The sequence below is a fragment of the Pundamilia nyererei genome, unplaced genomic scaffold (assembly GCF_000239375.1).
Source record: "Pundamilia nyererei isolate P.nyererei 1_Seehausen unplaced genomic scaffold, PunNye1.0 scaffold00226, whole genome shotgun sequence".
Lineage (NCBI taxonomy): Eukaryota > Metazoa > Chordata > Actinopteri > Cichliformes > Cichlidae > Pundamilia > Pundamilia nyererei.
The window spans coordinates 573,681-585,107 of NW_005187627.1; the positions used below are offsets into that span (position 1 = coordinate 573,681).

The 11,427-nt window shown below is 44.5% G+C and overlaps 1 protein-coding gene across 1 annotated transcript in view; it reads left to right on the plus strand.

Annotated features, from left to right (window-relative positions):
- The first annotated feature begins 8,308 nt into the window (after positions 1–8,308).
- ext1b (exostosin glycosyltransferase 1b) overlaps positions 8,309–11,427 on the plus strand; it is a 128,239-nt gene continuing 125,120 nt past the window's right edge. The window contains exons 1-2 of the mRNA XM_005748661.1: positions 8,309–9,234; positions 9,303–10,251. Coding sequence (XP_005748718.1) covers positions 9,216–9,234; positions 9,303–10,251 — 968 coding nt within the window. The 5' untranslated portion in view covers positions 8,309–9,215. The remainder of the gene's footprint in view (positions 9,235–9,302; positions 10,252–11,427) is intronic.

An 11,427-nucleotide genomic window follows, 5' to 3' on the forward strand; every position in this document is an offset into this window, starting at 1 on the left:
CACAAACACACACACACACACACACACACACTTTCATGCTTTGAACTACGCTAAGGTACCCATGACACTGGTATCAATCTTCTCATCTCACCCTCTGAAAGAAGTGGAAGTGATTCTCCGTAATGTCGGACTGTTTTTATAGGGAATAGATTGTCATCGCATTGCTGAGGAAAGAAGGAATTAGATGTGTTTCTTCATGAGTCTCTGGTTCCTCTTTTCAGTCAGGCGAGTTAAGCAGTTACATCAGCTCCACGTTACTCAGGGGATGTGTTTCACTCGTAATCCATTAGTAAAATGTGTCAGCAATAAAACATCAGCTAAAAAACTGTTGTTAACTTCCCATGTCAGAAAATCCTGAGTGGAACTCCACCGGCCCGATGCATTCTCGAGCAGTAATAAAACATAAGGGAACCTAATGCGCACATAGCCAGAAGGCAGCCAGGCTATCTTAGGCTTCTGTGCAACTTAATGTTAAGCCCTCACCAACAGAGGAGGCCATCCATAATTAACCCTACACTGTCAAGTCAAAGCAGCAGTCATAACATGCCCTCACATGTCACTCTAACCTTTTTCACTGCATTGTTTTCTCTGCCGTCAACCCATCACCCACATCTGTCGTTCCCTGCATGAGGACTGCAGCAAGAGGGGGTTGAGGGAAAAGACTTTGATCTACCATGTTTCCTTCACAGCGTTGATCTCAAAGGCTTTAGACAGCGAATGATACACAAAGCAGAGGGAGAAAAACATGCTTCTCATTTGAGATTGTTGAGGTTCGTGTGTGATTTATTTCCTGTTAGCGAGGGGCGATTGAGCTATTTGGCTGTAGGTTAATCACTGCTATCAACATCTGCTGTTCTCTGCAAGAAGCCAAATACCACATATTGTTTCATTTTTCCTTCCTGTTCGACATTCTTTTCCCACCAGTCTAAATCTTAATAAATCTTTGTATGATTAAAGATTTCATTAATTCCGGAGATGGGAGAATGGGCAATTAAAATGTGTGAATCAAAGCAGAGAAAAGGGGCGAGGTACAGGGAGCACAATTGACTGAGTCAAAGGGTCAGAGAGGCTAAGTCAGAGAGAAAGAAAGAACAAGGAAACGAGCAAGAGACGGTGATTAAAAAGTGAAAGACGGAGATAGATTTGCCTGTCTTTCACTAGAAACTGAAATAGAGGCCAATCAAATGTGTCGGGGAGACCAAAGTGAGAGATCTGTGGGAGCAAGCGAATCAGAGATGAATGTCATGTGGACACGGAGAGAGACAAAGAATAAGATTAATAAGATTTATTTGCCTTAAAGGGAAATGTGCATATACAAAGTAACCCCCCCCCTCCCTGTACTTGGTAACTTACTTCATCTCCAACTTAATCTCTATTAGTTGTTTGGTGACAGAGTCTGTATTTTTGATGGTCAGTGATGGCAGAGGCTGTTTCCTGCCACAATGGTGGATTGCTTTCTTCTTGTCAGTGAGATGGAAAGAAGTTCAGTTCAATTCAGTTTTATTTCTATAGCGCCAAATCAGTTGCCTCAAGATTTTTTATATTTTAAGTTATAAACCTCACAAAAATGCAGAGAAAACCCCAACAATAAAATAACCCCCCAATGAGCAAACACTTGGTGACAGTAGGAAGGAAAAACTGCCTTTTAACAGGAAGGAATCAGACTCTGCTGTGACTGGTTGGAGATAGGAGAGGAAAATAGGGCAAGAGACACACTCAAGACAGACAGAGATTTAAAATAATGTGGGTAAAGTAGAGTGTTGTATGAACACATAGTGAGTGAAAAAAGGTGAGTGAAGACAAAATGCTCCCAGCAGCCTTGGCCTTTTGCAGCATAACTAAGGAAAAATTCAAACAGTAAGCTTTATTAACAGGGAAAGCTTTAATCTTAAAACTAGAGAGGTTGTCTGCCTCCCAAATCCAAACTGGGACCTGGTTCCATAGAAGACAGGGCTAAAAGCTGAAGGCTCTGCCTCCCATTTTACTTTTAAAACCCTAGGAACGACAGGTAAACCAGTGGTCTGAGATCAAAGTGCTCTATTGGGGTGCTACAGTACTATGAGCTCTGTAAGATAAGCTGGAACCTGATTATTTAAGATCTTGTGAGGAGAAGGATTTTAAATTTGATTCTGGATTTAACAGGCAGCCGATGAAAAGAAGCCAATATGGGAGAGCTATGCTCTCTAGTTTTAGTCCCTATCAGTACTCTTGTTGTAGCATTTTGGATCAACTGCCAGTTGATCCAAAGCAGTGTTTCTTGTAATTCAGCAACTCATCTTTCTTTTTCATGAACACAAACTGAATGTTTAAGAAGTTGGATACAAGCAGTATAGCACTTAATCAAAGGGGGAAAAAAGAATAAAGGGGAAGTCTTTCAATATTTTTAGGCAAGGTACATGTCTTTGATTCCTGAAAAACCAAGTATATCTTTATTAATATCTAATGGACTCTGAATTGTGCAAATGCTTGCACAATTGAAGCGTGACAGTTGTTTACTTTTCATCCAGTATCATCAGCAAGTCGCATTTCCAATTTGCCCTATATTCTGGTTTATGATTAGATACCTGTTGAACTCATATTTGCATTAGAATCTGCTCCTTTGCAGTCAGTAACAATTAACAAAATCACGGTGAACGTAGTAAACATTATACCTCACGACGCCGCTCTCTCCTGGTTGTAGATGCTTTGTCGCCTGCTCAAAAACCACCAAAAACCTTTTCCGTCTGCAGATGAAGCAAAGATAAAGGTTGGCAGAGTTAAAAAGCAGGTTAAAGTTCAAAGGGGTAAGAAGAGCAAACTCTCCTCTGATCTCTGACAAGGAGGGAGGTTAAAACATTAGCATTCACTCTGCGCAGCCATATTTTAGCCCCGCATCTCCTCAAAGGCAGGGAGGAATTCATGCAGTCTGCACAGGGGAGATACATGGGGTACGTCCAGCATATATATTTGTAAATACAGTATGTGGGTGTGCATACTAAACTGAGAGCGGTCCTTGTGTATATACCTTGCTGTGTATATGAAGACAAATGATGGAACGACAGAACACACCGTGTACAGTACGGTCTGATTTCCACACTCACAAGCTCTATCCGTGGGATTACTTGAGTCCATTTATCATTCCATATGAGTGTGGCTTGCATGGGTAATTGTAAATTAAGTGGATTACTGTGCAGTGTAGTGCCTGGGGGAATTAGAGAATCTCTGAATGGATGCAAAATCCTTTCGTACTGGAGCCTGCAGGTCCCAGAGCAGCATCAGCACTTTCTGAAGCAATGATATCAGCATGAGCTCCTTTGAATGATACTGATTTAATATCAGCACGGTAGATTTAATGATACTGACACTCATTATGTTTCAGCTCCCTGAAGTGGGGCCAATGTTTCAAGTGATTGGCACATTCAGCAGTAAGTGTGCTTAAGAATAGGTGTTTCACGGGACGAGGGTTAGACCCTTCCATATGCAGGAATACTTTCCTGCTGCTCAGCCAAGGCGGAGGGTTTGTATTTAATAGCAAAGTTGGAAAGTAAGTGAGGGAAAAGTATATGTAAAGTTGTTCTTTCAGGGCTTTGCGTAAGATGAAGCTACAAGATTCATTCTTCTCCTCCTGGCTTCAGTGGCCTTATACCATCCAAATCCCTCAAATCAAAATCCACCTCGAATGAATTGCCGTGGAATACAAATGAGGAAGCAGTGGCAGGGATTTCTCTTTTAATGAGGACAAAAACCTATCACCACATCTAACCTGAAACGCTTCATTTGCCGCTGCCTGCCAGCTTGCGCTTCCCAGAAGAATTCTGGGGTTAAAACTGTAGAGTTTGAGCGCGGTTCGCTCAGGGCACTGGCAACAAACGATGGCCTCCCTCCCACACCCCCGAACATTTAAACCCAGCTCAGTTTGCCCAAAGCAATCTCGGCTCGGGAGTCGAAAGGTCGCTTTAAATAAATAAAGAATAAGGAGATTACTAGGCATCCCACACACGGAATGAGCAGCACTTTGAAAGGATAGCCAAGGCTACACCATTTAGCATTCAGTAGCCTCGAGCAGTCCGTGAGGCTAGCAGTCAGAACAGAAAGTCCAGATTGACTCCCACTCACTTGCCACAGCTTCATCAGTTCTTTAAGCTAAACTTCTGACCTGTTTGTCATTGTGCCGTTTGTTGTTTGTCAGCCATGAGAATATGTGGAATTAATTTATTGCCTCAGGTTGAGCAACGCAGACACTGTTTTGACCAGCATTTCATTATAATATGTTTGCATCTCCGTGACTCTCAACTTTTACCCACCCAAACTTTGCAACAATATAGCACTTGGGAATTGTAAAGCAGGTGACAAGACAAATGCTTCAATAAGAGCTCTCTGAAAGCTTTTGTGTTATTTTCTGAATCTTCTAAATAAAAGCGGCAGTGTTGGGCTGGAAGAGCACACTCCCAGTGAGACCATGTAGCCAAGATTACACAGTACATCAGTGGAACTCTATTCCCAGGTATTAGGTGGGACTTCACAGGCTTTAAAAGCAAACTCAATAAGATTTGTGACTCATCGTATACATGCACACACAGACAGCCAGCAAAATATAGTCTCCAGTGCATACGCATGCCGGGTGCATGGACCCAAACACACCTGAAATCCAGTCTTTTTGGGGCATAAGAGCCTGCGCGCACCGTCATACACACCACACACATACATGCCCTTTGTCAAGCCGAGCTTGTTACATCATCCTGAGGGGAGTTTATCAGCGACCAATCAGCAGCAGCCCAAAGGCTGTTTTGTCTTCCTTTTGCCTGAAACTCTCTGAACTCACAGATTACCTTTCAGCCATGGGTATTTGTTTACCGCAGCCTGAATTTGCAAGTCTTTATCGCGGCTACTTGCCATCACTGAGGGGAAGTGTTTTATACACAGTTTATCTGCGCAAGGAGAGTCAGTCCACTGGTAATCCAGGTCTTTGTTTAACTACCTTCTTAGCGTGTTTGCTCAGTCACGGCTTAAAATAGGAGAAATTATTGCTTCTTCTTTTTTCATTAGACAACACTGTGTAGCATCTTATCATTTTATTCAAATGCCAAATGAGTACCCAGGTCAAGATATTTAATGTAGAGATTGCACAAGCAAAAATTCCTCCATTTATTAAATCTACAAATTGAGAATCATATTAGCTGTGCAGTAATGCTGCATATGAGACTGGAAGTATTTGCTTGCTGTTAACAGGTAATTTGTTACATTCCATGTTAAAAATGTGTAATATTTTTCTATAGACATGGTTTACAGTCCCATATATTCTTCTCAAATGTTTGGCCATTTACACACTGGGAAGCATTTTCTAGTGATGGTGAACTTATGTAGCATTACTTTAATAATCTTTATTCCAAATAGTCCTAATAGCCTTTGAATGCCTCTCTCTTTTCCTGGTAGTAAAAACTAGTCACTTCTACTTCTTAAATTCCCTGCACATGATCACACTGTCATCAGGGCTGCGTTTAAGGGGGTGGGAAGAAAATCAGCACATGTTTTTCTTTATTTCAGATCCTTTTTTTTCCTTTTGGCTGATTAAAAAGGAATGTTTTACGTGACAGTGTTGCACAATCCACCTTATAGGGCTTCACAGGCGACCAAAGGCTTTCTCACCTTCACAAATCTCCACCCTAATACAGTCCTGTGAAGGAAAGCGAGACAAAAGCGGCACTGTAGCAGGGAATTTTTTCTGTGGTGGGAATATTAGAAGCATACACAAGGAAGGATGAGCGAGCGGAGCAAGGCAAAGCTCACTGGAACGACTCCCAGCCCTCATCACAATCATGCCGAGACCACACAGCCACAAAATGTTCCAAAACAGTTGGAATACATGGGATGAACTGGGGAGGGTATGTGGTGCCTTTGATGGTGAGCGGTTAACACAGCTGCCTCTGCTCAAGCAACTGCGTCTCTCTGTCTCACCTGATTTACGGAAATGTGAAATGATGTGCACACACTGCATTCAAAAGATACAAGCTTTCTTTTGAGAGAGCACGTCTCAAATTACACTAAATTCTCTGGTTAACACAATCCTAGTTTCCAGTGTCATTTAGCAACCAGTGTCATTTAGTCTCATTAGAGTTCCAAGCAATTAAGAGAGAAAAGTCCCCCCAGGCATAAACAAAGGCAAGAGCGGCATTGCAAGTATGGCAACTGTAAGACGCTCTAAGGGTGCAGGAACTGCTGCAAGAAGACACTATTGGAGTTAAACCTGGGGTGCAGAACAACCACATTTTGCATAAAGGAAAATGTGAAGCATTTTTGGACTGCTGGACATCAAATTAAGCAGGACAACTTTGAAGACAAGAGCAGCCCTCTGGAACAGCACCCAGGCCTCTTCATCACCAACATATTCTGACGATGAGCACTGGCCAACCTCAGGATCCTGGCCTGTCTCCCAGCCAGCCCTGCTAATTACTCCCCCTCTTCTGAGCTAATTGGCCGATAAAAAATGAGGATGGCCTCTTCACCCAGCCCAAATGTTGTGCCACCAAACGGCAGTAGGAAGGATTATGCGGGCTTATGAGGCATGGTGACACTCAGCGAGAACCACTCCTCTGCTATTAATTTCCCTGTCAAGCGGGTCGCCTCTGCTGTGTCACTTTGGTTTGTAAGCGGATGCGAGAAAACTTTGGCCCGGGGTTGACTTCCGACAACTTCTTCTCATTTAGCGCCCTGGTACAAATGAACAATGAGATCACTCATTTGAGCAGATGTTGAGTCCTGGGTGATATCGGTGTTACAACTTGTTACAGGCAAATTACAAAGGGCTTATCTTACTTGAGTGGATTTTCCTTCTCTTTGCACAGTCAGGACTGCGGGTAGGTGATTTGGGATTTCCATGAAAACCCGTCTAACAATAGACCATGCATCAAGTTAATAGAGCTAATGTTTAAGAAAATAAATGCCTTGGACCGGCTGTCCTGGTGGTCTGGCTGTTGAGACACAACACAATGTGACTGCAGCAGATTTTTTGTTTACAGCCATAAATCTCCATATAATTAGGAGGCTATTTGCTGAGCAATTATGATATTAATTTATTCAAACACAGCTATATTTGTGGACTTTGCAGGTAATATTATTAAGTCTGTGAGAAATACAAATACTGAATAACAAGCCGTGCTCAAAGCCAGCAGCCTGTTAACAGCACTGGCAAAGGTCAGTGTTGGAGGTTGATGAGAACCAGGCGAATATTTGCCTGCAGAGTTGCATTCATGTTCTTGGGGTCTTAGCCCCTAATAATAACCCTACACTTTGGAATCCTGTCCAGCATGTGCAGCCAAACTACTATCAAACAGGATGGAGCAGCTGTGCACAGAGTCACGTCTATCTGTGACTGACTAAATGTGGCCTCTTCTGAAGAAGCATTTCTCAGAGGTGGATGCATTGACGTAAATATCGATAGCATTGAAGCAATCGATACTGGACCGATATTAGTGCAATAGGATCAGTAAGCTCAGTATGTAGCCCACTAAACTTTGCTAAATTAATAATAATAATTATTATTATTATTACTACTACTACTGGAAATGTAAAAACTATGCATCAAACACTACAAAAAATGTCTGAATCTTTTTGTGCTTACTGTCACGTCTATTTTATTTATATTTTAACAACATAATTTGACCCCCAAAAAGTATCGGTATTAGTATCGGCAATACTGACACTATATTTACTTGGCATCAGATTAATAAAAAATGTGCAGTATCGCACACTGATCAAGCAAAAACCTGGCGGACTTCTCATTAACTTCTTTTGTCAGCTATTAATAATCACAGTTGACAAATGACACACAGACAGTCACAAAAACATCCGTCTCTAAAACGGGAATAATGTCAGAAGAAAGAAGAAGTGAAACTGTATGTAATTTAGCAGGAACTGATTTCAATAATATTTGATTACTGTTGCTTTGTTCAGTTACTGTCTGTCGTTTTCCCTTCAGTCTTTCCCTGTCTACAGCATCAAAGTTGGGCACATTCAGGTTAAAGGATAAACAGGCCACGGAGAATACTGTGGGAGAAATGCAGAAAAGACAACTGAATATAACACGCGCGGGTAAAACAGAAAACGTTTGATCCAGCCGCAAACAGCACGAGCATCTCCGCGAGATTTTGACGGGCCGCTCCTCCCGAACGCTATCAGCTTCTGTTAAACTGAGAGTGTTTTGCTCTCTGGCAAAGCTCCAGTTTCCATATAGGCTTACAATTAGATAATTTGCACATGCGGACGACTCCGGTTATGAATGGGTGCATTCCGCTAGTCCCGCCTCTTCCGTTCCCACCGTCTGACCAATCGGCGGCGTCTTTGAGCCGATGGGGCGTCGCGTCGGCTGCCGTCGTGTCGGGATTGGAATGTTAGCGACCAACAATCGGAACAACTGAGCACTCGGTAATTGGACACTAGGATCAAGGAATCCCGTCTTTTTGAACATTTTCTCAGCTATTTAGTCAGTCTGAGGTCACCGTTTGTTACCCGCGTGTCTTCCGGATAACTTCGCCTGCCGTGCGGCTCTTCGCCGACGAGCTTTTTATTGAATAAGAGCGCGTATGTGGGGAGGTTGTAATAAATAAGAGAAATGCAGGGATTCGTCAGGTTACAGTTGTGCCGCTGAGCTTCCTCCTGCGCTACGACGAGTCCCCGGTTTTCTTTTCTCCGCTTCTCCTCACACGGGACCATGGAGCAATAAAAAGGGGAAAAGGAGGGGGTGTGTGGGAGAATCAGACGAATTCACCCAGAGGTATTTGGATACACGCGTGGTGGCCGTACCGATGTGTTTTTACACTGCCCGGTCAGCGTGTTGCCGAGTTTAACATCCAATCCGGGCTGTACCTTTACGTCTGGGAGAGCCTCGGGGACCCCAGCCGCTGTTTATCCGGGAGGACGGAGTTCCCAGGCGGCTGTCTGACAGTTTTCCATTTCAATAGCCCCCCACCCTCCGTGCAGCCAGGCTGAATGAGGGTGAGAAGAAGTGCAGGAGAGAAGAGTGGCTGCATATGATTGTGTCCGAGAGGGTCCGGTGAGCGCTGATCTTTGTAGGTGCACCAGAGCCCGGCTGCTAGGCGTTGTGCGATATGGTGAAACTCTACAGAAGAGGGAGAAAGGGACAAGACTTCTAAAATCGCCCACATGCACTGGACCAATTGCTGGATTTGGGAACCGAATACGCAGAAGGGGGGTTGGGGATCCTTGGAGGCTGCCGGAGGATGGAGCGGTGTAGTCAGGGTTAGTGAGAGCCTAACTTCGGGCCACTTTACATTTCTTATTCCTGAACAACTCGCCCTTGTTTTCAGGACACATGCAGGCCAAAAAACGTTACCTGATCCTGCTCTCCGCCGGTGCGTGTCTAGTGCTTCTCTTCTACCTCGGAGGGGTTCAACTTCCAGCGGCGAGCAGGAGTCGGCATGACCGCAGCAGAAACGGGCACCGGCCCGAGCAGCCCTGGCCTCACTTCTCGGACCCTTTACATCTTTTCCTGCCCTGGGATCAGACCGACACCGAGGACTACAACCTGCACATATCTCCGAGGCAGAAGAGGGACATCAACACAAGTGTTTACAAAGGCAAAAGGTGTCGCATGGATTCCTGCTTTGACTTTTCTCTGTGTCGAAAGAACGGATTCAAAGTTTATGTTTACCCCCAGCAGAAGGGGGAGAAGATCTCAGAGAGTTACCAGAATATTTTATCGACCATCGAGGGGTCCAGGTTTTACACCTCGGACCCTGGACAGGCATGTTTGTTCGTTCTAAGTTTGGACACTCTGGACCGGGACCAGCTGTCCCCTCAATACGTCCACAACCTGAAGACCAAGGTCCAGAACCTGCCCCTGTGGAACGACGGCAGGAACCACCTTATATTTAACTTGTACTCGGGGACGTGGCCGGACTATACGGAAGATTTGGGCTTCGACATCGGTCAAGCCATGCTGGCCAAAGCCAGCATCAGCACCGAGAACTTCAGGCCCAACTTTGACGTGTCCATCCCCCTCTTCTCCAAGGAGCACCCGCGTACGGGTGGAGAGAGGGGGTACCTCAAGTACAACTCCATCCCGCCTTTCAGAAAATACATGCTGGTGTTCAAGGGGAAGCGCTACCTGACCGGCATCGGCTCGGACACAAGGAATGCCTTATATCACGTTCACAACGCCGAGGACGTGGTGCTGCTCACCACCTGCAAGCACGGCAAAGACTGGCAGAAGCACAAAGACGCACGGTGCGACAAGGACAACGCAGAGTATGACAAGTAAGTTGGAGCAAGTAGAGGGGAAAGTGATTGTCTGTTGGTTATTATTTTTAATCAGTGCTTACATGTTTTTTTATGTTATTATTTATTTATTTGCGCTGTCATCACTCCAAACTGCGCAGCAGGAGCGCATCATCCACAGTTCTCACGCTGTGGCACAGAGAGAGAGAGAGAGAGTGTGTGTGTGTGTGTGTGTGTGTGAATACTTCAAATGAACTCATTAAGTGTCCTTCAGAACTGAAAATAGACACTGATCAGCAACATTCACAAGTTTGCTTTCCATTGAATTCATTACCTTTTTAAAACCCGAACCTCTTTGAACCCACCCACCCCTCTAAAACTCCAGGTCATAGTTTATATCTGACTGCTTTACCCCTCCACCCCAGCTCCTTTCTCCCTCTCCTACCTGAGGTAAAAGATCTCCAGCCAGGCTGTTGGCTCTCTGGACACCCCTCCCTCCTCTCCTCCCTCCCCTCACTTCTTCCCTTCCTATGAAGGAATCCCACCACCACCACCACCACCACCACCACCTCCCTACTGAAGCCTTTTAAAAGGACATGCATGGGCATGTTTGATTTGCACCCTGTACTTAGTGCAAATTAAGTGAAAGTTGGACCATGGGAGTTTTGGGCTCTGAAATTAGAGGTAAAAATGACCCAGTCATGACAAAAATACAGCTTCCTACAGTTGAAGGTGCATGCAGTGTAGTTTACGTTGGCTGCTGTGCCTAACATGTTTGGTTGAACGCGAGTGTGAATAAATCAGTCAAAATGGGTTAATTACACTTTCATTTCTGGGAGTTAGTGGCGTGGTTTCCATTTAGCCCCCGGGGACAGTTGATTACCTCTAATTCTGGAGGTATCAGGTTTTGTCGAAGTGGTAATTAATGATTCCCCCTTGGGATCAGCAGCTGTACTCGAGTGTTTGGTTTTAATATAGGGGGCAATGTTTTCTCAGGTTCACATATTTGGATTAAGCGGTGAACTCGACTGCTCAGGTTCACTTGTGTGTGAGTGGCATCTGCTTGATTTGCATTTATCAACCTGTGGATCCTAGCGTTTGCAAAGAATCCAGAGTAAACTCCAGGCGTGTGGTAACAGCACTTGTCAGCATTGCTTCCTGTGTGTGTGTGTGTGTGTGTGTGTGTGTGTGTGTGTGTGTGTGTGTGTGTGTGTG